Source organism: Phasianus colchicus, chromosome 10, assembly GCF_987193195.1.
Source record: "Phasianus colchicus chromosome 10, bPhaCol1.hap1.1, whole genome shotgun sequence".
NCBI classification, from domain to species: domain Eukaryota; kingdom Metazoa; phylum Chordata; class Aves; order Galliformes; family Phasianidae; genus Phasianus; species Phasianus colchicus.
In genome coordinates this window covers 13929401-13957244 of record NC_143445.1, presented here as the reverse complement: position 1 = coordinate 13957244, position 27844 = coordinate 13929401, and the positions used below count along the sequence as shown (strand labels likewise).

General features: G+C 45.7%; 3 protein-coding genes and 1 long non-coding RNA gene across 5 annotated transcripts in view; 3 read left to right on the top strand and 1 right to left on the bottom strand.

Annotated features, from left to right (window-relative positions):
* LOC149916620 (IgGFc-binding protein-like) overlaps positions 1–8445 on the top strand; it is a 71156-nt gene extending 62711 nt beyond the window's left edge. The window contains exons 95-104 of the mRNA XM_090147783.1: positions 379–629; positions 1235–1364; positions 2069–2234; positions 3443–3619; positions 4621–4751; positions 5460–5659; positions 6568–6706; positions 7023–7154; positions 7774–7888; positions 8217–8445. Coding sequence (XP_090003909.1) covers positions 379–629; positions 1235–1364; positions 2069–2234; positions 3443–3619; positions 4621–4751; positions 5460–5659; positions 6568–6706; positions 7023–7154; positions 7774–7888; positions 8217–8370 — 1595 coding nt within the window. The 3' untranslated portion in view covers positions 8371–8445. The remainder of the gene's footprint in view (positions 1–378; positions 630–1234; positions 1365–2068; positions 2235–3442; positions 3620–4620; positions 4752–5459; positions 5660–6567; positions 6707–7022; positions 7155–7773; positions 7889–8216) is intronic.
* Positions 8446–10959: 2514 nt separating this feature from the next.
* PLAAT1 (phospholipase A and acyltransferase 1) lies at positions 10960–13889 on the top strand. Of its 2 annotated transcripts, none has more exons than XM_090147384.1 (4): positions 10960–11107; positions 11755–11960; positions 12182–12450; positions 12748–13889. In XM_090147384.1, the coding sequence occupies exons 2-4, from the start codon at positions 11822–11824 to the stop codon at positions 12847–12849; spliced, it is 510 nt and encodes a 169-aa protein (XP_090003510.1). In that variant the 5' UTR covers positions 10960–11107; positions 11755–11821; the 3' UTR covers positions 12850–13889. The 2 variants fall into 2 exon arrangements, with proteins under 2 accessions (XP_090003510.1, XP_090003509.1); XM_090147383.1 differs by lacking the exon at positions 10960–11107 and adding an exon at positions 11152–11303 and having other exon boundaries at positions 12748–13888.
* Positions 13890–14148: 259 nt separating this feature from the next.
* Positions 14149–27844, bottom strand: part of LOC116230847 (putative cation-transporting ATPase 13A5) — a 28077-nt gene continuing 14381 nt past the window's right edge. Inside the window, exons 14-30 of the mRNA XM_031596224.2 lie at positions 27445–27595; positions 26410–26493; positions 25324–25480; positions 23790–23907; positions 23140–23264; positions 22877–23040; positions 22120–22242; positions 21269–21348; positions 21003–21045; positions 20148–20257; positions 19027–19123; positions 18387–18459; positions 18037–18211; positions 17137–17327; positions 16103–16191; positions 15464–15544; positions 14149–14969 (exon numbers count right to left, since the gene is read on the bottom strand). Of these exons, the coding sequence (XP_031452084.2) occupies positions 14775–14969; positions 15464–15544; positions 16103–16191; positions 17137–17327; positions 18037–18211; positions 18387–18459; positions 19027–19123; positions 20148–20257; positions 21003–21045; positions 21269–21348; positions 22120–22242; positions 22877–23040; positions 23140–23264; positions 23790–23907; positions 25324–25480; positions 26410–26493; positions 27445–27595 (2056 nt within the window). The 3' untranslated portion in view covers positions 14149–14774. The remainder of the gene's footprint in view (positions 14970–15463; positions 15545–16102; positions 16192–17136; positions 17328–18036; positions 18212–18386; positions 18460–19026; positions 19124–20147; positions 20258–21002; positions 21046–21268; positions 21349–22119; positions 22243–22876; positions 23041–23139; positions 23265–23789; positions 23908–25323; positions 25481–26409; positions 26494–27444; positions 27596–27844) is intronic.
* LOC116230849 (uncharacterized) lies at positions 17527–23550 on the top strand. Its single transcript, XR_004167318.2, has 4 exons — positions 17527–17689; positions 19415–19530; positions 21158–21378; positions 23210–23550. It is a non-coding gene; the product is annotated as an uncharacterized LOC116230849 (long non-coding RNA).

Here is a 27844-nt window from a genome sequence, read left to right as displayed (position 1 = left end):
CTGCTTGTCATGTTCAAATAATTTTGTAGTAATATATTGCTGAGGACTATGAAATCAACATCTTTACAAGCCCACTGCAAGCCATGTCCTCTGCAGAGGACAGATGTATACAGCTTAGTGCCTATAAAGGTAATAAACCCTACTGCCATGCTTCGGTCCTATTGGTTCCCACTGGTTCTCAGCAGAAGAATGAGTTTCTCTGGTTGGCTCTCCATCTGAGTGCCGATTTGCAAGGGTGATGCCTGAGCACCCATCTTTATTTTGAGAGGATTGCATGTCAGCAGCAATTATTTTTATCTAATCTGTATTAAACAGATTTATGTATAAGATTTAGTTTGTGTATTCAGATTGGAAGGCAATGAAGCTCTTTTTCTTTAGGTTTTGGGAAGTGCCGGATCATAGGTGATCCACATTACATCACATTTGATGGTTTGGTGCACCACTTCCAAGGGAAATACACGTATATTCTGACTCAGACCATCCCTGACCTACCTGATACTCTGACACAGTTCAGCATTGAAGGCGTGAACTATCCTCTTCGTCTGAATCGACACATTACTTACCTGAAAGAGGTCATCATCAATGTTTACAATCACGAAGTGCGATTTAGGCAAGGCAAGCAGATACTGGTAAGTCTCTCACTGACTGCAGAGCACAGACAAAGGTTCTCCTTTGTAATAAAACGGGTAAATAAAAGGTTTGTTCTAAAGAATGTAATGTTAAAGCTAACAATGTTATTACAGCAGTACTATGGGGCAAAAGTGTGGTTTTAGTTGTGTTATTGTTTTCTAATGCTGTGAAAGATAGATTCCACTTAAAATGAATAAATAAATGGACATTTAGGAATAAAATACCAAATATCCAAAACTTACAATAAAGCCACACAAAATATGATCAGTGGTAGGGACAAGAGTGAATTATGCTGGGAAAACTTCATTTCTGCCCTCTTTGTTGGTCCATAATGGTTTACATTGGCTCATACATACATTTTTCAGCAATGGAAATCTCTCAGGAATGACAGTGATGTAAGAATACTGTGTCCAGATCACTTTCCTTAATATATGATTTTGTTACTTTAAAAGTTAAATACTGCATTTTTTACCTGGTTAAAATATCAAGTATTTATCATAAAACCAGAAAAGAGGAATGCTCCTTTGCAGTATTTAACTGTATCAAAGCCACATATGAATTTGGCAAGTATATTATAAGCATTAACTTATTCTTTTCCTTTTAGTTGGATGGTGTAAGGGTGAGACCCCCTGTTCGTCCCCATGATGGTATTCGTATATATCAGAGGATAACAAGAATTTACCTGGAGACAGATTTTGGCTTATACTTGAGCTATGATGGCGATCAAAATGCAGGTAAGTGATACTAAAACAATCTGCAGGAGTAATTATGCACTATGTCAAAAAATGCTATCATTACCAAGTAGGTCTAAACTCAAGGTAAAATTAACCCCTTAAGCCTGTGGTTTTTTGTGACACGAACTTCCAGAAAACTGAAACAAAAATTTTTCTCATGGAAGTTGGCATTTCTTTATCTGCATCCACCTGAATTTAGGAGAAATTCTATGTGGAGTCAGATTGTTCTGCTATTTTTAATGTTAAGTAAGGCCTGAATGATGGAAACAAAAGCAAATGACTTTAAGCTGCTGATCAGAAAGACAGGGGCAAAGTGTGAATTTGCCCCTTTCCCAGCTTAACCCAGTTACACAACTCAAGGTCCTCAAGCTGAACAACTGAGAGTGCATTCTTTTACATGCTTCCTCTCAAGTGTGTTCCAGACAATCTCATTCTTTAGTGTTTCTCAGCAGGACTTCTATATCATGCATACAGAACTCATTGGTGTAAAGCTGAAAACACATTACCTCCTCTATTCAAAGTGGAGTTACCCCTGCTTTACAATGTAACACAGCCATGGTTACATGATTTCGAATCCTGCATCACACTACCAGCTTCAGTCTAAATCATGGAATTCATACTTCACACTTCTTTCCACTTCCTCCATATACTTGGAAGAAAATATTTCTTAGTAATAGCTATTTTTTTCCTTTGAACGTTCCTAGATATAAAGTTGGCCAACACCTACAACAACAGAGTAGAAGGTTTGTGTGGTGACTTTGACGGGAGATCTAGAAATGACTTCACAAACCCAGATGGTGTTTGGCTGAAGAGTGTGAATGCATTTGGTGAGAGCTGGAAGGTTCCTGTGAAAAGAACCTCTCGTTTCAGGTACCTCGTTTTCTACTTAATATCCCTGGCAAGCACAACCACTGGAAGTCAGGAAATCAAGCCATAGTTAATATTCAGGTCTAACTATGTAGTCACGTTTCTGTTACTTCTTCTTCCCTTGGTCTTCATGTGGGGATTTTTCCTACTCAACATTAAGGTGGAATACCAGTGCCTTTCCGTCTTGCCAAAAGAGTCCTGAGCTGCATTGCTTTAGTTCAGTGTCCTTTGGAGTCACAGCCATTACAACAGCTAGGGCACAGGGATAAATAAGGTATCTGCCAAGCTTATGTGTCCTGACAAAGATTAAGTGCATCTTTTGCTGGATGGACAGGCAGATCCTGGTTTAGTGTCATCCCTCCCTCTGGAACATGAAGGCACTTTCAAAATCCATCAAGATGAATTCACAGTTCCTCACAGAAGAGATTCTTCAAGTATTTAATTTCCCTATTTTCACAACTACATTGTGTTTTCTGCTAGTACAAAAAAAACCTGGGACATTCTTTTGAATAAAAATCAGTGTGGTATTTGTGATCAGGCCAAGCTGCCCTAATTAGTCCATACAGAACACTGAAACAGGGAACTAAGTTTTCTTCTCTCCCTCCAGCTTTTCAATTTGCTTTGAAATGTTTTTGAGCTTGCTTAATCACCAACAGAAATTATTATATTATTTGTATTTTTTTCAGTATGTAAATAGAATTGTATTAGTTGTCAGGATACAATTTAGCTGTGAAAACCTGTCCAGCAGAATAGCAGAAGGCAGCAAGTAGGCTAATGTTGAGCGTAGAGAGGCTCTGGAAAGTTATGTCTGAAGAAGAATTCTGACACTTCAGGCATGTAGCCAGTTCTTCAATAAAAGTGAACATACCTCTAAGAAATGGTGGTCTGTACTCCAGCTGCCTAGCATTCAATTATTATTGAATGGCTTAGATGAAGGAGGCCTGGATGAAACCTATGTCATATAGAATGTTCATGGAGATAACAACAGCTATTCTTTTAGATCTAAAAACCCATATATCTCTGAAATGGTAGGAATTGTTCTAGTACATCTTCGATTTACTTTATACACCCACTTCACATTCAGTATAAAAATTGAGAGAGAAATAAGCTGACACTTCTATCACAAGGCAGAGATGCTGCTACTTGCAAACTAGTGCTATGAATGCTGGATGTACAGAGATCTGATGGTTTCATAATGATTTCATTTCCAGGCGAGAAACCATTGTGGAAGATGAGCCTGATGAGGAACCAGATACAGGGCTCTATCAAGGCTGCAATGAAAATAAGCTGATGCAAGAAAACAGCACTTCTAAATGTCAAATTCTGACTGCATTGGATGGTCCTTTTGCAAATTGTCATTCTGAAGTCCCACCAGAGCCCTATTCCATGTAAGTGTCTGCTGCAATCTGGGCAATTTTTCTCTGCACTTCCAAAACAATTTTGGAGCTTGTCTCTAATAAGAACTGTACATCTTCAGTTTCTAGGAACAGAGGATAGCAAATGTCTTTGGAAAACTGGGCCCAGAGCTTCTATTAATTATATGTTTACTTCCCCTTATTTGTTGTTGTTGTTGTTGTTTTTTAATTAAGATCTGTTTTTCTCTCTATTTAGTTTTACTTTTCTGTTATCTCTAGAAAGTAGCTTCCTCTTTACCTAAGGCAGCAGCATTGAACATTATACCTGTAGGCTGGGATTTCCAGTGTGCTCAGAGTTCTCATTCACATTCAGTGATAATTCCATCAGTACCTGTCTCTATTGGATTCTTTCCAGCAATTGTAGTTTTGCAAAATGCAGTCTTCAAGTCAGAGCTGCAGAGACTAAAGCTGTCAGTGACAGTTCTTCATACTTTCACAGAGTGGTGCAAAAAAAAAAAGTTTAGTGAAGATTAATTCACATGGCAGTGGCAAGAAAGTTCCCTCTGTTCATCTGGCCTCCTACATACACAGTTCCCACACACCTGATTTTGAACCATATGAAACCTGTTGGTGACCTGATGATCTTAGGATCATCATTCATCCATCATCAGTCAAAGAATGGCCAAGCAGCTACCAAATTTCTTTACTCATATAGTTGTAAGTAACGTACAAAGAACGGTGCCCACTTCCAAGCCTCTCTTAGCTGTGAGAGGAACATGAAAGTGCCTTAAACCAAACAAATGGACCACTTTCTCCTCACTCTAGAATCTGGTTGGGCAGCCCATTTTACTTTCTTAGTGGCTGCTTTATTTTTCTGAGATACTGTATATTTGCAGATCCCATTTACCTCAGTTCTCACTGCCTCTGGAAATCAGGCCGCTGATAATCAGATGATCAGCAAAGTTGAGAAGGTAGCACCAGCAAACAAAAAATAAAAGGTATAGTGCATGAATGCTTTCTCATGTTGCACATAGGAACTGCGTCTTCGATATGTGTGTGGAAGAAGATGCTGCTGAGACGTTGTGTCGCCATCTGAAAGAGTATGTGCTTGCTTGTCAGGAGCAAGGAGTCAGTATGGAAGGCTGGAGGCAACAGACGGCTTGTGGTAAGTACAGGAAGAAAATGAAAGTGTGGTTTCGGCCAAATAGACTCTCAAAATGTGAGATTAGAGGTTTTTGCTTTGACTGTATGTCAAAGCTTCTTAGGTCTTACGAACATTGATGCACACTTCAGTCGTTGTTCACTTGCTCTTTTGTTGCTGCCTCTTTTGCTGATGCTTTGTACTAGACTCCACCTTACAAAGCTACTTAGGGGAGCAGAGCAGTCAGCTCCCCTGCCATGAGAAGTTCCATGAGAAAAATAAAACATCTCCATTCCCAACTGATCTTTCAGACTGAAAAATGCTGAAACAGAATTTATGATAATCTCAAAACACTTTTTCCTAACATTTTTTTCCCAAGCTGAATAGTTAATCCAGGCCATATTTACCTTGCATCACCCATGGGCAGAGAATTTTGTATTTCTGATGAAACTCACTTCTTAGAGCTGTGAAACTACTCTGATGCTTTCAGTGATAGCTACTCCATATGTGTGAGAAGTAATTTGATATCAGAGAAAACCTGGACTCCGAGCACAGCATATGAATAGCTTTGAGAATGGATTTCCTTACTCTGGAGTCATTCACTTCATTACCATTATATACATATGAACATTTCTGTGTATGTGTGTTCATCATTTTGCCCTTACAAAACAGCTCTGAAGAGGCAATGTGTAGCAGCAACCTGTTATAACTGGACTCTCCTTATTCTTACAGAGATGTCGTGTCCACCCAACAGCAAATACAACTCATGCATGACTGCATGCCCAGCATCCTGCAGCGACATGACCAGCCCCTCTGAGTGTGAATCGCCTTGTGTTGAAGGCTGTGAATGTCTCCCTGGCTACGTTCTTAGTGACTCTAACTGCGTGCCTTACAGAGAATGTGGCTGCACATACCTTGACAAATATTATGAGGTACAGTGTCTCAGCAGGCCAGACAGCTCCCGCAGTGCTAAACAATATTTTCTTGTGCTAATTATTTTGATAATCTCTTTGTTCTCCTCAGCATGTAACTTTGCATTAGAAACAAAGAGCAATTTATTTAATAATATTCTGGTCCCTGGAGGTAGGGAAGAGAGAATGCATTGCTCAGTCTGCCTCTGAAACTCTGCCTGTCAGAATACTTTGCAGGCACTTGGGGGAAGAATATGATTACACTCTGACCTCCTTGTTAATTTTTCACCTTTAATACGGTGAACAGCCAGAATAGGCTCTAAAACTTACAATACACCAGTCATTGGACACCATGGTCCCTCTCCTCTCAGTGAAGAGTGTCACAGGAGGGGCTGAGTCTGTAATGCTGGCTGCAGCATGAAGAGAGTCCTGGCAAGGCTGGATTCTGAGGAATCCAGAGATCCCACCCTTCCAGCTGTGGGATAAAAAGCTTTGTAGTGATTTTGGCACTGAAGATTTGGTACAGACAAGGCCTAAAGCAAGTAAAAATGGTTTTATGGGAGGAGGAAGACACTCTAAACAAATGGGGCTTGCTAGAGAAGTGGCACATGGCACCTTTGCACATTGTCTTGGAGGCACAACCTGATGCATACTTTATTGCCAGCAACAGTTTGATATTGATGGTTGTTTGTGTACCCAACCTGGGGCTAGGATCTCACACCTCAAATTTTCATCAATATTCCTTGAGTTCCAAGAAGCTGTGTTAATGAGCTGCTTGCTTGCTTTCTGTATTTAAAGTACAAAAAAGAGAGATCTGCCATGTTGTCTTTCATCAGGAAGAATCAGAGTACCATGGGGCTCCGGTGTTCCAGCCATGTTTTTGATACTGATATTTTGATATTTTTTAACATTCAACTGCTATCTTCCAGATTGGAGAAGTGTTCACCACTGATGACTGCTCCCAGAAATGCCAGTGCACAGAGAGCTCCACTGTCACCTGCTCTAACATAGTGTGTGGTTCTGATGAAATCTGTAACATCGCAAACTACACTCGTGGGTGCTACAGGAGTAAGTGAACCACTAAACCTTCACTGCTAAGAAGTCTTGAGTTACTGCTTATAGGACGTATCTGGGTCTGGGGTATATGCAACAGTCTGAACAGAAGAAATAATAAGATGACTTAATAAGCTTACTGGAGAACTTCCTCTGATGGTTTGTCATAGGAAGTGTTTCTTTCCCATACTCCTGTTATCAAACACAAAACAAATAACAGGCCTTAAAATACAGGGCATGTCCAGCAGTAGCAGTGTAATCTAACCAAGAGCAGTTCTCTCAGGGCTGGATTACTTGAGGTTCTCAAGTGTTTCTCCTTCCTTTTTGCTAGTTGGACCATGTATGCCAAGTCCTTGCCAGAATGATGGAATTTGCTCTGAAACAACCAATGGCACCTCTGACAACTACTATTGTGAATGTACAGAGCTGTACACAGGACAAAGCTGCAACATTGAAAGGATAGGTAATAAAATTATTTTGGATTTTGCTGCCTGAATTACTCACACCACTATTAAAAAAAAAAAAAAAAAAAGAGAGAGAGAAAGAAAAAGAAAAAAAAAAAAAGAGAGAGAGAGAAAAAGAGATGTGTCATTATGGAGAAGACTGAGCTGGCTTTTAATTTCCATGCTGCAAATCAATAAGTAACCCAGTGGGAGGGGTTGTCAGATCAGTCTGGGACCTTATCGCATCTTTTCAAGGGCAGATTGTATTTTAGTCACAGGCAGAGTGGAAGCTGAAATATTCCTCTACACGTTCCTACCAAATCAGTGACACTATTCCTTCAGGTAAAAACCGGGCCTTGTACCACAAGCTGGGTGGTCAGGTCTGTTCTGGTGTGTTCAAACAGAAAGAAGGGGGCAGGTCCCTCAGCAAAGAGGTATTAGAAGGCATGACAGCAGGGTTCTGCATGGCGTACAGGACCTTGCTCTGACACCATTCCAGAAAGCCAGTTCAGTCAGAGAACAGAATATAAACCAAACAGACAAACACGTCTGGTTCCACAGAGTGCAGTTTCGCACTTGAAATTGGGGAGAATCTTCGGTTCTCTTAGCTTATAGTGACCGGGCTCATTTCTTCTTCAGATGACGCAAGTATCCCAGAGAGTTCTCAGAGCAATACAGTTGCCATCGCTGTTGGAGTTACAGTAGCAGTGGTTGCTGTTGTCATTCTTATCACCTCTGCAGTGTATCTGTTCAGGTAAGACTATTCCTGGCTTTGCTACATTCAGCAAGGGCAAGACACATACACTCATTTTAGCAACTGTACACCCCCAAACCCTGCTATTCCCACATCTGCAAAAACAGAAAGGAAGTACAGCATTAAAGATATCATTTGAGGAATATGAGAGAAAGCTTTTTTCTACAGAAATGAAGATGTGCCATTCCTATGACATAAGGCATATGCATCACTACCACAAAACTTAGGATTCTTCAGGGTCTGACATACACACTCACACCACAGTTTGACCTCCCATTGCAGATAAAAAATTAAAGATGGTTGTTGGTGTTTGTTTGTTTGTGTACAGAAGGAGGAGAAAGGCAGATGCAAATATCAGTGCACGGAATTCATCTTTGCACAAGTCTGAGGATACATCAGGTGACAGAGTACGTGAACACAATTATGGCTACGTAGTGAACGCTGCATTTGACCAAGATGAACCCCAGAGTACATACCTGTAGTTAGCGTGTTTTGTTTGCGGTTTGTTTGTTTGTTTGTTTGTTTGTTTCCAATTCATATGTATTACTTTCTGCTCTTGTATTTTAATAATATTTCTAACACTTTCAAAATAATAAATAAATAATTGCATTTACTGAAGGCTTCTGAAGTTTTTCAGCTGGAATATATCTCAGCTCTCATGCTGCAGACTCAAACCGAAGTAAGTCTTAACTCACATTGTACACTGTATTGTCCACAGAGGCTGTTGAGATAACATTAAATCCAGGCAGATTTCAGAAGCACAGTTGTGCTGCACACCATCACATCCATACCTCTGATAGAGGCACTAGCAGCAGAATGACAAGGTCAGAATTAATGATAGCATCTTGAGCAGGTTGTCATGAGACCACCATATCCAAATACTTAAACAGGAGAGAAACAGATGACTGAGCTGGAAACAGTTCTGCTCTTTTGGCAAGGCATGACTGACTGGGGAGAAAAGAAAAAATAAGACAACATCAAACTCATCTGATAACAGATAACCCCACTCCATCCACCCCACTGGGAGTGCCAGTCTGAAAGAAGTAACTGGTTGAATCACAGCACCCTCCTTGCTGTCTGTCTGGAGTGGACAAGAATGAGGACTGTCATTGGCCCTTGCCTATGGGTGCTAATGCCAAGCAACAAAACCTACATCAACAATGAGATCCTGTCAAAAGTTCTCCTTGAGGTCTTTGCAAACTTTGAAGCTGTCACACTTACAGATGTGGTTAGAGACTTGCATCAGCTCAGGCTGGGACTCCACTAAGAACTCTTCAATAGCAGAATATCAAAAGTGTTTGTGGCAAGACTTATGCATTGTACTGATATTGGCTGAGATAGAGCTGATTTTTATCAGAGCAGCTCCAATAGTGCTGTGTTTTGGATTTGTGGGGAAAAAAAGAAAAGAAACAACAACAACAAAGAGAAATCAATGTTGATAAAACACCAATGCTTTAGTTACTCCCAAATGGTGCTTACACAAAGTCAAGGTCTTTTCAGTTCCTCACATCGCCCTGCCAGAGAGCAGGCTTGCAGCACACCAGAAGTTGGGAGGGTGAACAGCCAGGACAGCTGGTCCCAATGAGCAGAGGAATATTCCAAACCACATGACATCATGCTCAGATATAACAGGATATTGCTGGTGTTCCTGTGCTCCTGCATTGGACAGGCTGGATCTCCAGTGTTAACCCAATGTCCCAACACCACTCAGGGGGCAGAAGCTCTGCCTAGGCATTGTATAAGCCCTGAACAAATTTCCAGTGAAGCTCTTAGACACAAGGAACAGTTGACTAAAAATTTTATTGATAGCAGCAGCCATTTTGGCAGAAGCTAGTTAACCTCATTATTTTATAAAGGGCTGAACAACCCATAATGGGGGGAGGGAGTGATGGAGAGAGGTAGAGGAAAGGTTGGGATGGCCATCTTGGGTTTCAGCCACATTTCTGGTCCAGTTCCTGATCTGTTGGTGATGATAGTGCGTGCACACACAGCTCCACTGAGTTACACTGTTTATACACCATTACTTCACATGTGCAGTTTGAGATTTAAAATACTCTGGAAATGGGCTGGTGGGGCTTCAAGTGGTCTCCCCTCACCAAAATTACTGCTTGTTAACCTTCCTGAGTGCCCAGGTATCATTTGCGATGATCTCTCCCTGCTCTAAGTTCACTTGTTGTTGCTCAGCAGTTCTGCATGGTCTCATGAGTTAAGGAAATATGTCAGACAAGAGCTTCCTTGCATTCAGCAAGGCCCCTTCCTTCACCAACACCTTACCTCCTTCCTGCAGAGACCTCCTTTTACCCCTCTACCAAATGTTTGCTTCCCAACCTCCCTCAGCACTGCTAGCCAGAAAAGCACTTGTAATCCCCATGGGCAGTCAGGTGGCCAAAAGGCATTTAGCTTGGGTCCATTCAAGAACATGCCAGCTGTCCATACATTTCTAAAAGCAGCTTTCCTGCCTGTTCAGCAGCAGCTTCCTATTGCTCTCCTGTACTTGCTAACAGTGCAGTTCTGTGAACGTTGAGTGCTGCTGACCGTGCTCACCTCCTGCTGTAGCTGCTGGGAGCACAGGATACCCCACACCCTGCAGGATCACAGCTCCATCTCTCCCAGGTAATGCAGCCTATATGTATGCAGGTGAAGCAGATTTGGGGGTTTCCATGGTTACACTTTGCTATTTCAGTATCATAGGAATTGCTTTGGGTTTCCACTGCAAAGTCTTGTAAGTGCTTCAGACTTTAAAGGGGGTAATAAAGCAGAACTGCAATGCAGTGCTTCACTGAATTATCTAATTCTTGTTAATAGAAGCCAGAAAGATGACAAATCTGACACTACTCAGATCTTGCAAATCATCAGCTCTCCCGACATTGGGCATTAAATCCCCCGCCTGGTTCAGCTCACTCAGAGCACACATCTGCTGGTGGTGAACCTTTCTTTCTGGCAACAGCCATGGGGGTGGCCACAGCTGCTCAGCTGCACTCTCCCACCCCTCAGCTCGGAGGACGTGTTGGGCACGGCCACGCACTCCTATACCTGGAGGAAATCCATGGATCACAGCACAAAGACACATGGAAAGCCATCCTGGACGTCTTTGCCCTAAAACGGCAACTGGGACGGGCTCTGAGCTCCACCTCCATCTCTTCCCTTTGCCAGCAAAGAAGCGAAGTGGCAGCGCAGCGCTCCACACCGCACCGCAGCTCCTTCTCTGGAGGACTCCCGGTGAGAGATGCTCATTTACCCCTCTCTCCGTTGGGTCGCTGCACACCCGGCCATCGGGCTCAGCAGCAACGCAGGGCAGCAGGCAGCTGCCCGCTCCTCGCTATTTATAGCGGCCGGGAGGAGCCTGGGATCGGGGCGGTTTCCGCCTCCGGGCTCGTTCGGGACCGCGGCGGCAGCAGGACGGACGCACGCAGGGGTGAGCGGGGAGAGCTCGGGAGGGGAGCGGGCGCCTGCAGCAGGATGCGGCCCGGCAGCCTGGGGCACTGCGGCCCCGTCGGCGTGCGAGAGCGGCTGCCATCGCCCGACGGAGCCGGCCCGGGGGGGCTGTTTTGGGGAGAGCCTCAATGGGAGCAGGACTTGTCAGGGGGGCAGCTTGGCCCCCTCACCCCAGCAGAGAGCAACGGGATGGGGGTGAGTGCTGGGAGCTGTTGCTGGCCCACGATGGCTTCACTCTTTGCTTCCATTGCTCAGCAGGACAAGGGTGGATTTCATTCCTTGCCCTCTGCCAGCACACTGATCACAGCCAGGCCCTGCAAACAGCATCCAGCACAGCAGTGGCCAGCTGTCACTTGCCTGTGCTGCAAGTGCCAGGCACTAATGACCTCCTGACATGCCAGCCCCCAGCAAACAACCTCTGTGTACCCCAGATCTCCCCCTGTGCCTTGCCCTAGGCTGCCCAGCCAGAGAAGAATGTCCTGAGCTGGATCTTGCAGAATGGCAGCAAACGAGAGCTTCGGTGCCACCCACCCTGGAGATCCCCAGCCCGGGGACCTGATTGAGATCTTCCGGCCGGCGTACCAGCACTGGGCCCTCTACCTGGGAGATGGGTACATCATCAATGTAACACCTGTGGGTAAGGCTGGTGGGGTGGGGTGGGGTGGGTGCTTTGGGATGGCTGAGAGCACTGCATTGTACTGAGGGCAAGTGGTCAGCCCCAGATGGCAGAGATGGGAGAGAGGAAAGGATGGGGGCTGCAAACCCCATGGGTGGCACCTCCAGGGGCTAGACAGAAGCTCTCTGGTGTCTTGGCCAGGCTGTGTGGGACCTGCCTGGCTCACCCTTTGTCTTCCACAGAGGAGGGACCGCCAGCCACATTTGGCAGCGCCAAGTCGGTGTTCAGCCGAAAGGCCATGGTGAGGATGCAGCTTCTGAAGGAGGTGGTGGGAAACGACACCTACCGCATCAACAACAAGTACGATGGCACCTACGCTCCCCTCCCTGTGGAGGAGATCATCCGACGTGCTGAGTACCTCATCAACCAAGAGGTGTCCTACGACTTGCTGGGCAACAACTGCGAGCACTTCGTCACGCTGCTCCGCTATGGCGAGGGGGTCTCTGAGCAGGTAGGCAACACGTACTGCCCAGGGCCCATCCTTGTGGGGTTGGTGTGGAAACGCTTAGTGTGTCCCTGCACTGTGGCACAGCCCTAGCAGTGCATGGTGACAGTACACCCCCTGGGCTGGGGTCCCAATCATCACAGGCTCACAAAAGAACCCTGAACCAGGATGCTCATTGGGGCCTGGGGTACTGCTTTTGTTCAGCCCAAGGGTGAAGGCATGGGATCACTTATTCATTTCACTGCCCTGATTAGCTCTACCTGCTCTTCATTCATGTGCCTGTGTTTTGCTCCCCCTCTGCAGGCCAACCGAGCCATCAGTGCCATTGGGTTTGTGACGGCGGCTGCAGGTGCCTTCTCCCTGCTGGGCCTGTTGCGGAGCCGAAGCCGAGAGAGGCAGTATTGAGAGCCCACCAGGCAGGAGATGCCAGGCAGGAGCTGCTGGCGACACAAGGTGGTTCGTGTCCTTACTCCCAGCAGTTCCTCTCTCAGAGGACAGCCCCAGTCTGTTTGCTACAGCTGCTGTCATGGCATCGCCAGCAATGTCTGGCAGCGCTCACGAGCGAATTATCCTCGCGCCTCAGGGATCTGCTGAGGGCTTTTGGCACAGAAGCTGTTTTTACAGACTGCATCCTGTGGGCTTTCTATGAATAACCTTTCCTAACCTGTGTGAAGGAGCACTTTTTTACTTCTGTTTCTAACCTTTTTTTTTTCTCCTTACCAGAAGTAATGCAGCAGCGCTCCTGTAGAGGCCCGTGCAGGACTAGATAGATGATGATAGAGGTCTTTTCCAACCATAATGATTCTATGGTTCCATGAATATAAAGAAAAGTCCCTGGGCACCTCAGGGTGGTCTTTGTGCCTGGTGCTGGGCCCATTGCACTGACCAGCATGACAGACCCTTGTTCCAGCACAAGTCTTCTCCTAACCAGCAGGACAGCACCGCCCAGGTCCCCGCTTGGAGGCTGAGCTGTGTAACATCTCCATGCCTACAGAGTCTTACTGTTTCCAGCCACAAAGATGGCGTGCAGCTCTTCCTAGGAGAAAGATATTGAGTGGAAGAGTGCTTTATTACTCTTCACTGAGAGTATTTAGCTTGCATATTTGGAACTGTATTTTTTTGCAGGTTGCATATAGGAAATGAAATTTAACTGTGCCTTCACCACATGCAGCTCTCTGGACTGTAAGAAGAGATGGGAGCAAGAGCTGTCAGTAAGCAGCTTGCTATTTTTGTCTGCTCTCACCGTGTATATAACTGGACCAGAAGCTTTTTTTAAACAACGGTTGTTTCAGTGTTTGAAATAACAAAGCCAAGCCTTCTGGACATATTTTGTAGTTAATACAATGAAATAATATTGTTGCTTGTTTTGTTTGTTTGTTTCTTAACATGGGAAATGTATTAAAATAAAACTGGGCTCTTAGTAACAGAACCTAGAAGCCCTGTACTGTTTTCCTGTAAATATAGCCAGAAGTTTTTTCAAGACTAAACTTAGGAAGTGTCTGATTAATATGAGGATGAGAACAAGCAGCCTGGCTCAGCTTCCTGAACGATGCAACTGAAGAGCAGTGGTGCACATTAACCTCTGCTTTGTGGCGTGACTTGGGTAAAGCAAACAGTTCTGTGCAACTTTCCACCCAGTGTGCCCTGAAAGCAACAGAGCCACGTGGCACCAAAGATAGAACTAAATTTGGGTAAGGAGGCAGCTATTCATTCCCTGGGTGCATCGCAGCCCGGCTCCAGCCTGCTGCAATGCTTGAGCTGAAATCTTCCCTGTGCTCAGCACATTGTGTCTGCAAAAACTGGCAAGGGAGGGTGAAGTAAGGACAGCACTGCACCCTCCCACATTCGTAATTCACTCCAGAACAGAAGAAAACCAGAATTGCTTTGTAAGTGGAATTTTGCTTGGAAGCTGCAGTTTCATTTAATGCAGGATTTTGCAGTTGCTCATGTGCTCCTTGGTGCAGTCAAGGTTAGGTCACTAATTGGGTCATCAAGCCCCAGGGGTGCAGTGACAGGGTTTAGTGGAGCAGTGTCTTAAGTGCTGGAGTAGCAGCAATCATAGTTTTGCTGTGCTCAGAGTTGTTGAGCCTTTGTAGGAGGTGCTAGCAAGGCTCGAGAGCTACCGTTGCCATGGTGTAGAGTCAAAGCTGTTATTTTAGCAGCAAGAGAAAGAATAATCCTCGCCCCTATTCCAGGACACAGCCAGCTTGCCTCTGAATGGAGGGTTTTGTTCAGCGAGCACAGAAATCCAAGCCTGGCACTTGTGGAGCGATGCAAACAGACCAGTCAGCGGGGACAAGGCAGCCCTGTGCCCAGCTGCAGGCTCTCGCCTAGTCCCTGTGCTCATAGCTGGGGTTAATGTAAACCTCAGCTGTGCTTCTTGCTTCAAAGTCCTTGGTGTTCACGGGAGGCCAGTTTGGATCCCTCTGCAGCATCCGCTGCCACTTTCGGTACTGGCTTTTTGACTGATACCCAACGCAGGCTTTAATCAGCATCCAGAGGTGCTTGTTCTGCAGGAGAACATCCTGCGGAGTGATACAGCACAGCATTAGTGGGAGGAGACCGAAGCCAGACCCTGTGACACGTGCCAGCCCATATACATTCAACTCCCTGTATGAGCCACAGCAATCCTTTTCAGTGGTACAGATATTGCACTTTGCTCTTGTTGTGAGGGACACCTGCACACTTGCTGCCTTGCAGGCAACAATACCTGCCACTGGATGCAACTCCATGCTCCCACCCAGGGTGGCACAATCATCTCGGGCCCACAAAGCATCATTTGTGTCAGATGTGTGGCAGTGCTCACACACTACAAGCTTAAGGCATGTGGGCTAAGTCATCTCTGGTGCTCTATCAGGTAGATTTGATTGACACACAGTGGCTAATAAGGAAAAAAAGGAGGAAAAATGAAAAAAAGGGTTTGTCCTTCTGTAGGAAGAACGTGGCTGCAAACAGAGGAAGAAAGTCCTGAACAGATGCCTCTCACTGCTGGGAACAGACAGTAAATGAATGCACTCACCTCTGTAAAAAAAGATACACAGAAGGTGACTAGGAGCATCAGTAGGACATAAACTCTCCAGATCACAGGAGTGCAAAGAAACTGTTGGAAAAGACAGGAGAAGCAATTATGTTTGAGTGCCTTGCCAAGATTTGCATCTGTTCCTAATGACTGGAGAGGCTGACTAATACTTTCTCGATGGCAAGCATGGAGAAGTCCGTAGGCAGTGACAGTAATTCCTTGTCACAGAGATTTGGAGGGGCTGATGCCAGATTCCCCACAGCATGCAGCTGCCTCACATCACCACTGACCCTGTGACTGATACCAGCAGCTCAGCATTCAGAGCTCAAATATTCCAGAGAGCTGCAGCCTCCTACATGCAAACCCACGCTCTGTGCTGTTGTGTTTTTTTTGTTAGGAAGAACAGCTCAGCAAGATACAAAGCGCTTTTTCTTCTGCCCATTGCAGTCTGGAGGGGAGGGCTGCCTCATTAATCAAGTCCTTATTGAATGGATGATAGAGAAATTTGAAAGAGATGCCCAGGCAACATCAAACCAGTGAGTTCATTTCCAGCGTGGCCATACCTGTAGCTTGTGCTCTGTGTGCATAGGTAAAGGTCCAGCAAAACAAAAAATAAATGCATGTTTTGTCTTCACTTACCTGCATGCCACTGTACACAGCATCCATGTCAGCGAGGAAGAGGAAGAGGCAGATGGCAAGCTGGAGGATCAGGATGGCTGAAAATACATCTGAGGAAACAAGAGCATGAGTGGCCCTGGGAAAGGGGCTTTGGTGGGTGGACTCTTCAGGTACACTCAAGGCAGACCCAAACACTAGTGCTGTATTGCTGCTAGCCTGTACATTTTTGGTGTTGTTTGTTTGGTGGGGTGCTGTGCCTAGAAGACCTATGGGATTGAAACCTAGCTGAGCTATTCCCTAGAGGTCTGTTGCAAACCTCCCAACCTACACTTCTTCTCTCACCCAGGTGATTTGGCATTGCAGAGCAGATTCCTTCTGATGTCCCCTCTCTTCTGCAGGCCATCAGGGCTCTGTGAAATGAGTTTGGGACCAGCCTATTGCCAAAAAGTCTAATGAAATCAGCTCTTCTAAGGTTAAGCAAGATCCTGCTCTCTCATCCATGAGTAAAAAGCTGCAATTTCAAAGAAGCTATCAGTCAGCTGGAGGCTGGTAGGGGTAAATCATCTCTGCAAATCTCAAATAGAGAAGGAAAGGTTATTGTGAGAGGATTTTAACAGTGATATTATCACAGGCTTTTCTCTCTCATCTCTAGGAATGGAAGTCAGGCAAGGTAAAACTGAATCTCAAAGGAACTCTATTTGATGTGTGGATTTTGAAACAAATACGTCTGATCCTTGCACACTGTGTTCTCAGTAATACACAGTTCTGCACTAAATGCAGTACATCATCTTCTGGAAAGCATCTATTTTCCAAAACACAGTCTTCTTTTTCAGCTCTGCTTCTCCTTTTTGCTAGAGGGAAAGTAACGTAGGCAGTGTTCACTGAGATACTTTAAGAAGGGAAGCAGGAGCTCACATACACAACAGTTACATCACGTGCCAGTCACTGGTGTGGGTACAGAAAAAGCTACATCATCCTTTGCCTTCTCTCCTGCCAGGAAGATTTTGGGGCAGGAAGGGAAGTGTACAGAGCACGTGTGTTCCAGCTCTACTCACAATTGGTGTAGATAGGCTTGCGGAAGGGCTTTCCCTTGGAAAAGACAAAGGCCACAATGATGCAGTTGATGGAGGACAGCGGCCACAACGTTGTTCCTTCGTAGCTGAGGACGGTGCTCTGGGCACTGCTGCTGGTACTGTTCTCCTCTGGGCCAGTGGGGGGCAAGGTGTGGTTCCTGAGTGAACAGTGTCTGCAAAGTGACAATCAGCATCTTGTCCCTGCCTTCTGCAAGAGTGAGCTGCAACAGCAACCCCTTCTCCTTTCCTACCCACAGTAACCAGATATCCACAGCAATCTAACCACAGCAATAAAAAACACAGTGAATAGATATTATGTATACATATACGTAGCTGAAAGTCACAGCTTGAAGCAATGACTGAGCACCTGGTGGGAAGGCAGGGCCAACCCAAGGAGCTCAGGTGTATTGAGTGCACCTGGGTGGCCAGAAGGGATGGAGCCAGGATGCAACCCTTCCCAGACCTCATTTAAGGGTTGGCAGTGGAGGCAAGAGGATCTTGCTCGAGATCCCTGCCTACCTGAGGTCTTCTAAAGGTAAGGAGGTTCTTTGTTTTGTTTCTGTACCCACAGCTGCCACGTTTGAGCAGCTCCTCACCTGCTACAGCCTAGGACTTTGCTGTTATGCTTTCTAACACATTACAATATATTTCCTAGAAAGCTGCTTAACTGTTGCTGTGTGCCACATCTCAGCCCCCAGCTAGGCAGCCACAGCAATACTCAAGGTACAGCAATGAGGAGCAGGCCCAGTTTCTTGCATACTGCTCCAGAAATGCTGGCTCTGTGGCATGTCCACATGTTGGTGGTCTGGTCTTGCTGACAGCTGCAGTGTACCCCATAACCAGAGCTGTGTTCTGGGGGTCCTGGTGAGGAGAGGGACTCACCTCCAGCTGGCCAGCGCTACATACCAGGGCTGCTTCTTTACCAGGAGGAAGCCACAGGTCTGCATGGCTATAGTAAAGCACACGTTGAGGACAACAGAAAGCAGCAAAGGGGGGGAGATGAGTTGGCCAGGAGGGCGATAGGTTGCTAGCTTTGGGTAGGCTTCGGTCAGGCTCACTGGAGAGAAAGCAGAGAGATTTGTAGTTTGCAGCCAAGGGATTGTTCTGCTATCGGTGGTTACAGTTATTGATGGCAGAACTTGGCTCCTTGCTTTAATCTTTACTCGGAAATTAAGTTGACTACTTACACTCATGCCTTCAAACAAGCACAAGGGTTTTCCCACAATGCTTACTTGTTAGGCAGACCAGGAGGGTAATGACCATGTCTTGAATCAGATACTGGTAATTCCCAAAGATTTGCAGCTGCTGAAACAAAGAAGGAAAGCACCACCTGACTACCAACATCTGTTTGGGGAATACAAAACACAGCCCCATACTATCTCAGAGCAGCAGCATCTGGATGCACCCATAGGTGCAGAGTGAGCCCAGGTAAGTTCCACCCAGCTTCTTACAACTCAGAACGCTTGTGAGTGACCCAGTGGCAGGTGAATGTTTTTCCACCCTTATCCCAGCAGACACCATTCCCTATAGAGCACCCAGGTCACTTGTAGCCCCTGGTAATGACAGGCACGGCCAGAGTTCCACATTGTGCCAAGCTTTAAACTTATGTGAGTAGTGAGGACACAGACATGGTTGGTGCACCCAAATTAATGGCTGCTGAAGCAGGGTTATGTCATTGTTGTTTGATTCAACTATCCTGATATTAACTGAAATGCTTAACAGAATAATCATTTAATAGGTTATCCAGCTTTTCACATGTTTGTTATTCCCTGAAGACCTATATGCTGTTTCGTCCCTATTGAGTAATACAACTAAAGACAAAAGCCCACGTGAGCACAGCTTGCCAGTGAGAGGTGGGCATTATACACTTACCCAGAACAGCAGAGCAGTGCCAACAAACTGTATCAGGCCATACAGGGTGAGGTATTTAACCACAGCAAAGGAAGCCACCAAAGCAGCTCGACCTTCCCTGCTCAAAACACAAAACAAAGCTGAAACTGCCCCCTTACCACAGCAGATGTTGTGCCATCCTGATGCTATAGTGCTGCAGGTTGCTACTGCTTCTAAGCAGAGTAAATCCTTTGGTTAAGAGTCTTAAAGAAGAATGGAAAATAGTTTAAATTCCATAGATGTATTTTGGCCTTAAGATATTGCAGAGCCACTTAGCTACCCCTCATCTGCAGTGTTTTGTTTCCTCATGTTTATTCTGCTGCTACGATTTTAATACCTGGCTTAAGCTGCTGTTGTTTTTTCTTTGCAGATTTGCTCAGCAGTTCTGGGAATCAAGTGCACTGCCACACAAAATCGTCTTTGCATACATTTGGCTAAATGGCATTATTCCTGGCTGTTTAATGACTGCATTTGGATATGAAATTTGTAAGTACTAACAAGCAAATCTGTTCTGTTAACTGTTATACCTGCCTTTTCATGGAACTGTACTTCTGTACCTGCAGTCATAGAATTATTAAGGTTGGAAAAGACAACTAGGATCATGTAGTCTGACCCCAACCCATCCCAGCATGCCCACTGACCATGGCCTCAGTGTCACATCTCCACAGTTCTTGAACACCTCCAGAAATGGTGACCCCACCATCTCCTTGGGAAGCCTGTGCCAGTGCCCAGCCACTCTTTCTGAGAAGTCTTTCCTATTATCTAACCTGAACCTCCCCTGGCACAAATTGAAGCCGTTCCCTCTTGTCCTACCTATTTCAGACGTATCAGTTCCTATGCACAACACTCTGGAACTTATGGATTTTATGTAGTTACTGAGAAATTAAGTTTGATTTATCAGCATATTTGAGGGTAGCATGTGCACACAGCTATCCATAAACATATGTATATGTGTGCAGCCATACAAACATAAACAACCTATTTCCTTTGCCAAGCTCCCCAGGATGCCTGTGCACTGCTGTGCAGCTCCCACTCATGATCCCACACACTGAGCTTGGTGCAGGCATTGCCATGAGCCCAACGCAGGGAAGCAGCAAACCAACCTGATCAACTCTGGCACACACTGGATGTTGGGGATCTGTGAGGTGAAAGGCGAGGCCACCGATGCCTCCTGCTCAGACAGCGATATCCCAGCGTGGGCCATCTTCAAAGCCTGAAATGCACAAGAGAAGGAGGCTGGAGAGGCACCCATCCACCCCTCCCATTGTATTTAGTAGTACTTTACATGTTTTAATTCAAGCATGCTTTGTCATTGATGTTCCCTTATTCTATGGCCCAGCTGATCTCATTTTTCAGATATCTTTCCTCCTCTAGAGCTTAAATATTTCTTTTGTTCATTTAATCCCATTGTGCCTATTTACAGCTCTCTGAACTACCCTGCTCTGTCTCCCACAAACCCTGTTGGGGTTTGTGCATACCTCTCCTGTTGAACAACTGCCAAACTTTAAATTAGCATGTTCTCATTCCACTCCTTTCCATCTCCTGATCATATTTCTTTTATTCCTGTCTTATGAGGTCCATGTGAGCCAGCTGTCCCCTCTGGCCTAGCACTGAGGAACAGGTTATAGATAGCTTACATCAAACCAGCTAATGCTGTTACAAAACTATATTATAATAACACATTTATTGTAGCAGTGTAATAGACAACATAGTGATGATTTTGATCATTAAGGTCCTCAGATTTGCATTTGACCAAATATGTAAGAAGTGTATCTGTTCTTATTTCTAGGGGAAATATGCACATAGGTAGTGTTTTATAACAGCATTCTGACTGAGCATACGTAGGGGCTAACTTGGGAAGTGCTTGTGACATGGAGTGCCAGGCGATATCTCACCCCTTTACCCCATAGGTTGAAAGAAGTGATATGAAGGAGAGTGGGGGATTTGCTCCTACGTACCCCACAGTCGTTGGCTCCATCACCACACATACCCACGTAGTAACTGGTGGAGGGAAAGGAGGGAGAAAAGTAATGAAAGGAGTGAAAATTTGGGGGGGAAGGATGGTCTTTGTATGTTGGAGTCTGTTTGTGATTTATTTTTTTTTTTATCTCAGCTCCATTTCACAGAGCCTTCAATGCAGCCACAGCAGGTGGGAGCAGGGTCTGGTGGAGCTGGTTGCACCTTTCTTTGCTTGGGTTTAAGAAGAAAGGGAACAGGATCTTACTCGAGTTTCTGAAGCTCTTCAACAAGGCTGGATTTCTGGCCAGGAGACATCCTAGCAAAGACAGTTGCATTCAGAAGAATCTGCGGGACAGAGCAAGGGACAGCCTTGAGGTGGGTGTTCATGCTCCATGGAGGCAGGGTCAGGATCCCTGATGGCACAAACCTCTAATGCTGTCTCCCAGCACCAACAGTGGTTTAATTGCCCTTAAGATCAGATTTCACCTTAAGTCAAGTTCATCCTACTCTGGTTTCTGTCTTGCCTCTCTGTGGCAGACCAGCATCACCACGTGCTCTGCAGCAGCCTTGGAGCAATAAGGTGTCCCATGCCATTCCCTGTTGCAGCACAGATGGTGCTGCTGGTGACAGTGGCAATAATGCTGCTCACATCAAGGTATTTCCAACATAAAGTTCTGTCCAGAGAAATCTTTCTCCCAGCAGCAGCTATTTTGTGGGAGGGTGACAGGAGCTGAAGGTTTCTGCTGCTAAATTCAGATATTTCATGCTGCTTCTGTCACTGCTGAGCAGAAGACGTTGCTAGTTCTGGTAGTAGTAGTAGGTGGGAATGGGGCTGCTGTTTTTAATTAAATCGAAGTGGAGGAGGTGACCACAGAGTCATTCCACCATGGCATGCTCTTTGCACACCTCAGCTGCCTTGGTCACCCAAGGTGTCTCAGATGCTGACAGCAAGCTGCTTGGTCTAACCCTGAACTGTGCTAGAGGCTTCTGAGTTGTCAGAAGTGTCAGCACTTCGGGTACTGACACCTTTCCCCAGCTGGAACAATACTGTCACTTACATAAAGTCGGGGGGGGGGGAGGGGGGATGAGTAAATTCTTTGTTTCCTCTGCACTTACTTTTGGCAGCAAGCTGTAGAAGTGCTTTACAAGAACCTGGTAGGACTTCCCATTCATTGCAAAATGGTAGTGGCAGCTTTCTCCCTCCTGGAGGATCTTTTCCTGGGCGTTGGCACACACCTCCTAGAGACAAGACAGCATTTATCCTCAGACTGAAGGTCATGAGACTTTGAAGACTTGTTCCCAGGACAGACCCATCTCTAGAGTTGACAGGCAGCCACCAGTTCTCAGCCAGGGCAGCTTGCCTGCCACTGGGCAGAATGTTCCCTTCTACTTTGCGTCCATCTCTTCCGTGGACCCACACCATATTTCAGCCTCCCATGAAAGAGGCTGGTGTGTAGCAGCCTTTCCTGGGCTTCAGCCCTGGCAATGCTGGATTTTTCTAGCTATGTTCTGATGCGTCACTCATACCTGTTAGGCATAGCTGGCTCATTTACACACTGAAGTCTGTGAGAACACTTGCTGGACCAAACAAGTATTTCTAAATGCATTAATTAGGTACACATCAAGCATGAGATCTGCAGAGCATTGCCAGTTATATATGCAGTCCTGAGTAAAAAGCGTCTGTATTAGTTATTTTTTCCTTGCAGATGGATGATTCACTCTGTATACCCTGGCTAGATAGGAACCCACCCAATGCTCCTCTGGGTTGCTTCAAAATCTGTAGTGAGAGCCCAAACCTAAAAAACAGCTATTAGACATCAATGCTTTGCTAATTCACCCTGGCACCCAATAGCCTTCCCTTGGCTGTGCTCACGCTGGGAGCAGCTGCACTTGTTTTGCTGCCTTCTGCCAGCCGCCAGGCAATGGAAGCTGGAGCAGAGCCCTCTGGTTCACTGGCTTCAACGATTATGACTTTGCTGGCCTCATGAATCATATCCGCACTCCTGGCCACCGTGACTGCTGTCTGAAGGTTGTCCCCTGCCAATGGTACCAGAGAGGTTGGCTCCCCAAGCCCTCCATCATGGGGCTGCTGTAGGAGCGAGCTGCTGCCATCTGCCATGGCTGCAGGGGCTTCACCTGTGACCATGATGCTCCTGATGCGGGCAGCAGCCAGCTCTTGCAGCACAGGCTTTGTCTCTGGTTTCAGACGGTTCTCCATCACCAGGAGGCCCAGAAACTCCAGCCCAGACTCCACCTCCTCTCTTGGGAGAAGGAAAGAAACATGGTTGTGCTTCCTGGGAACAAGGCTCTCCAGTGGTTGTACTGCTGGCAAAGCCATGCTTAGCTGGAAACATGTTCACTCTAACATGAAACATGACTGGCATGAGCTTGCACTGCTCAACAAGTGTCCATGTTTCAGCTGCCAGTCCTTGCTATGCTGTCTCCTAGAAGGACCTGCACAGCCGAGGTAAATGCAGAGAGTGGCAGGCTCAGGCTGGCTGAAACACACATCAGCATAGCACAGTCCTAATCCACGACCCTTTTGAAGCACAATTACCAGCTTGAGAGATTCAGCTCAGTGAGCCTTGTAAGAGCAGTAGTTAATTGCAAGGCAATTAACAGCATAATCAGCATCTGCTGAGAGGAAGGTGTGATGGGGTTCAGCTTCCCCATGTACATCCTTGGGCAGGAGAGGAGGGGAAGGGCCAGGCTGAGCTGGGTAGGCCTAACCAACAGGGAGAGAAGTGATCCCACAGCGATGCTCACAGCTCTTCAGCTCTGCTTACCTCTCCAGGTCACCCACATCTACATCCTCTGGGAGGCTCAGCACTTTATGAGCCAGGGCAATGACTCTGAAGCCTTGGCTTGTGTATGTCTTAAGCTCCTCCAAGAAATCAGATGGGACTGTTTACAGGATAGAAAGTTATATAGTTAGAATGCTCCATCATTGCTGATTGCTCCTCTGTGGTTAAAGTCTGTGTAACATACTTTATAGCCTTTCAATAGCCTTTCAACACCGTGCCCTCTCATACAGGTGAGTTGGTTTGTACAATGGCTGTGCAACTGACTGATCCATGCATCGATTTCATACTTTTAAAATGCATGTTAAGGTGCAGTTATGCACAGTGCATCACCCAGCAGAGAACAAATGAGTGTTTCCATAGCTCTGGCCTGATCTTTTCTGTGTGTGTGCTGAGTAATGCTCAGAAAGTTGTTTTTATGTTTATGCCTTAATGGGAAAATTCTCCCATATCCTGAATTTTCAATTCTGATTGTTCCAGTGACTCTAAAAACAAAGGGTTCCTTTTAACTTCACAGTATTTTGTAATCACAACATACTGCCATCATAGCTTTACAATGTGGAACCCTATTATTTATTAAGCTGTAATCAATAGAGAAACAATCAAGACCAAATGAGAGGAGCCATTTAGAAACCTGAGAAAGTGGAACAACTTTTTAAAAGATATTTTTCTTACTGACGCGGAATTGTTTGGCGGTTTGTGTCATGAGGTCTTTAAACTAAACCTTTCCATTGTCCCTCAAAACCATTTTCACCTGTTCTCAGGTCATTGCCATCTCAAATAACAAACCACAGAGACACAGACCGCTGCTCCTGCACAGCTGGCACCCTTCCAAAACGCTCAGCAAATGTGACCTCGGTTTCAAGTTTGCAGGCAAATTTGAGAACAGGCCTATTATATTGCTCTCACACACAAAAGAAAAGCTGATGTTTACTTGCAGAGAGAGGACAGAAGCCTTGGCTCGAGTGTTAATAGCAATTATCCTTAATAACAGTAATTTGTATGTCCACAGCAAGTTTCCCATTGCTGAGATTTAAAGCCTATGTAAGCTGGGTCAGTAAATAAATACTGAATTTACAGGTCAATAAATTAACAGAAAATTTAAGAACTCATGCAGCACAACAGAGTGGCTGTGACACATGCAATTACCACCATCCCACACCTATCCTGAGTATTTTGACATATCAGCATTATTTACAAGCTGTATCTTCAGCTGATGCACATCAGCTAAGTGATGAAGTGCAGCTGAACCACAGGCTGTGCATCTCTCTACCTGCTGGGCTGTGTGCATCCCAACATGCACAATAAGCAAATAAAAAACAAATAAGCAACGAAAGCTTATTTGTGCTTTTAACTAATGACACTTTACTTCTGCACAAGCCCAAGATTGTTTGTAGGAGGAATCGTATACATGCAGTTGCAGAGTGAGTGCTGCAAATCTTTTAGGATTACAGTTCAAGGTCTGCTTTGGATTAAGTTCTAATAAATGCTAGAAAGGTGCCCTCCCCCACATCCATACCGGTTTCTTGTCTGCAAAAGCTGGACACTGTTTCTGGTGCTCCTTTCATGTACAGGTCGTACTGCTCCTCTCCGATCTTCTGCGAAACAACAGACATCCTCTGCAGCCCAGAGGAAAATGGGAATTGATGTAGGATTGCAATTCCTTCCACGGGAGCCTGGAAGAGGTCAGGAAAGAGAGATGTTGCTTGGGGATTTGATTCACGGATTACACAAAGTAAATCCATCCTGAGCTTCAGCTCATCTGAGCCTTTCTGGCTTAGGAGATTTATTATTGATAGGAGAATATTTCAGTGTCTTTTGACTATGTTATCAGATCAACGTTGATAAGTTTAGGAGTCACAGTTTCAAAAACAGTGGCTTCCTAGCATACTTCCTGGGAACCTCAGTTCTTCTCCCAGTATTCAATTTTTCAAGCTTTGTCCCAGGCTTTTTCTTAGCAATTACATCCTGATGCAATATTCCTGGAGTTACAGACAGGGGAACTGAAAATTGATGTTACAGTGACATTACCAAGGGAACAGAGCAATGTGAGAAACAAGATTGATTTCCTTGTTGCCACAGCACCGTCTTTCTGGTGCTGCTAACAGAAATCAGCCTCCTTTCTCTGGGAAGAAGCTGGCTGGCTCAGCATTTGGGCTGGAAACATAAAAATTTTCAACCATCAAAATGCAGAGCTGCTGCCTTTTGAGAGGGAGAAGGAAGCAAATAACTCTGCTTTGGGTTCAGGCTGGTAAACCTATCAGTGGCTCTGCACAACCAGTACCAGTTGGACTTATGGTCCACACTCCTGTCTGTTGTGTCCTGACCTTACAGTGCATCTTCTTGCAGGTGTATTCCTGCTTTAGACTTTTATCCAGTTCGCAAGATTTCTTTGCACTGGTTTTTACTTAGAACACTCATACAGTTTTTCTGGTCTAAGCTCCCAGGAGGTCTGTTTGCAGGAAAGATGCAACATAAGACCAAGACTGAGGGAAGGGCAGTTTGCAGCCTATAACCCAGCAAATTAACTGTGCACGTGCAAGAATCTTCACAAGCTGCAGGTTGAAAGCACTGAGCATTCATCCCCAGAAAGAGCCGGACTCACACTGCTGGCATTCAGTCCCGGTCTAACGATGCAGGCATCAGTAGCACCAGCTCTGTCCCGAGCTGTGCTGGACTCTTCTATCTCCTGTACGGGGAAAAGCATTAATTCTGATAGTGCTTTTTTTTTTTTTTTCCTGGTGTCACACCTGACTGTTAAAAGCAGAGGCAGCAGCATATGGGAGAATTTCCCCCTTGCTGTGGGGTCTTTCTAGCCATCACAACTGACAGCCTCCCTGCGGTCTTGTCCTTAATAGAAGCCCACGGAGCCCTCCATCTTTTGACTTGATGAGAGTAAAAAAACCTGCATCAAATTTTGTTGTTTCTCTAACTTCAAGTTCCACATCAGTCTAATGCCGTACAACATTGAGAAAGAGAAATAGTCCCTATCTAACTGAATTTATTTTCCAATCTCCAGCTTCAAAAGACTTTATGCAGGAACAGGGTGGAGAGTTCGGGTGTAGGATGCTTTAGCCGGCTAGCTCTGCTACTTCACATGCTGCCAAGGCTCATTTGCTGTCATCATCCTCCTTCTGCCGTTGCACAGCTCCACTTCTGTCTATCCTTCCACAGCAGCAAGCACCAGCCTGGTGCCTTCCCGCAGTGCTGCTGCAAGAGCTACCATCTGTTTTATTTATTGACTCAACTCTCTCGAGCAAAAGGCTGAAGAAGAAAGGGATGATGGGGCAGTTGACTGCAGTGATCCCTGAGCCCATACAGGCTGCAGTTGTAAGAAGAGCCACTGCTTTCCTTCTGGTGCCTCCTCCCATCCTGCTCCCACCAGCACAACACTCCCCATCCCCACAGATGTGCCCTGGGCTCAGCCCCTTGTCCCCTTCCCAACTCTCAGATTTGCTGTTCATCCAGCCCGAGGCTTCTCCACTGGGATACATCCCTTTGCTCATCGGAGAAAACAGCCCTCAGCATGTGGGCACAGAAACATGCCTGCACACATCCCTACAGACACGTATTTGGGCTTGACCTTGAATAAGCCCTGGGGCTGTACTCTGTAGGGTGCAGAAGACATGAGTCACATTACCCAGTGTGTGCCCTCAAACATTTTCAGGTCCAGTGGGTCTCCTTGTATCTTTTTATCCAGAACCACAAGGGAGTGGCAGCTTGCCATGGCTCCACACACTGGTCCCCATGGCAGAGGAGTGCTGGATGGAAACTTGTGGATTTTCTGAAAGCTGAAAAGAAGCAGAGGGTTAGAGGGAGTGCTTGGGAGAGGGATGCAGAGAAGTCCTCAGTTAGTGTGTACAGGTGCTGCTTTGCTGCATTCAGTGGTACTGAGCCCAATTACATCAAGCAATGCACTGTCCTACTCATCAGCACTCAGGTGGCCAAGAAATCTCCCAAAATTATTAAGTATATAGTTTAACTTGATGCAAAGCAATTGGAAAGGTAAGACACTCAGAGGAGCTTGCATGGGCACTGGA

Coding starts and splice junctions, on each gene's coding strand:
- PLAAT1 (XM_090147384.1), top strand. CDS start 11,822: ATGGCAGCAAACGAGAGCTTCGGTGCCACCCACCCTGGAGATCCCCAG. Junction 11,961..12,181: donor CATCAATGTAACACCTGTGG/GTAAGGCTGGTG, acceptor TGTCTTCCACAG/AGGAGGGACCGCCAGCCACA. Junction 12,451..12,747: donor GCGAGGGGGTCTCTGAGCAG/GTAGGCAACACG, acceptor CCCCCTCTGCAG/GCCAACCGAGCCATCAGTGC.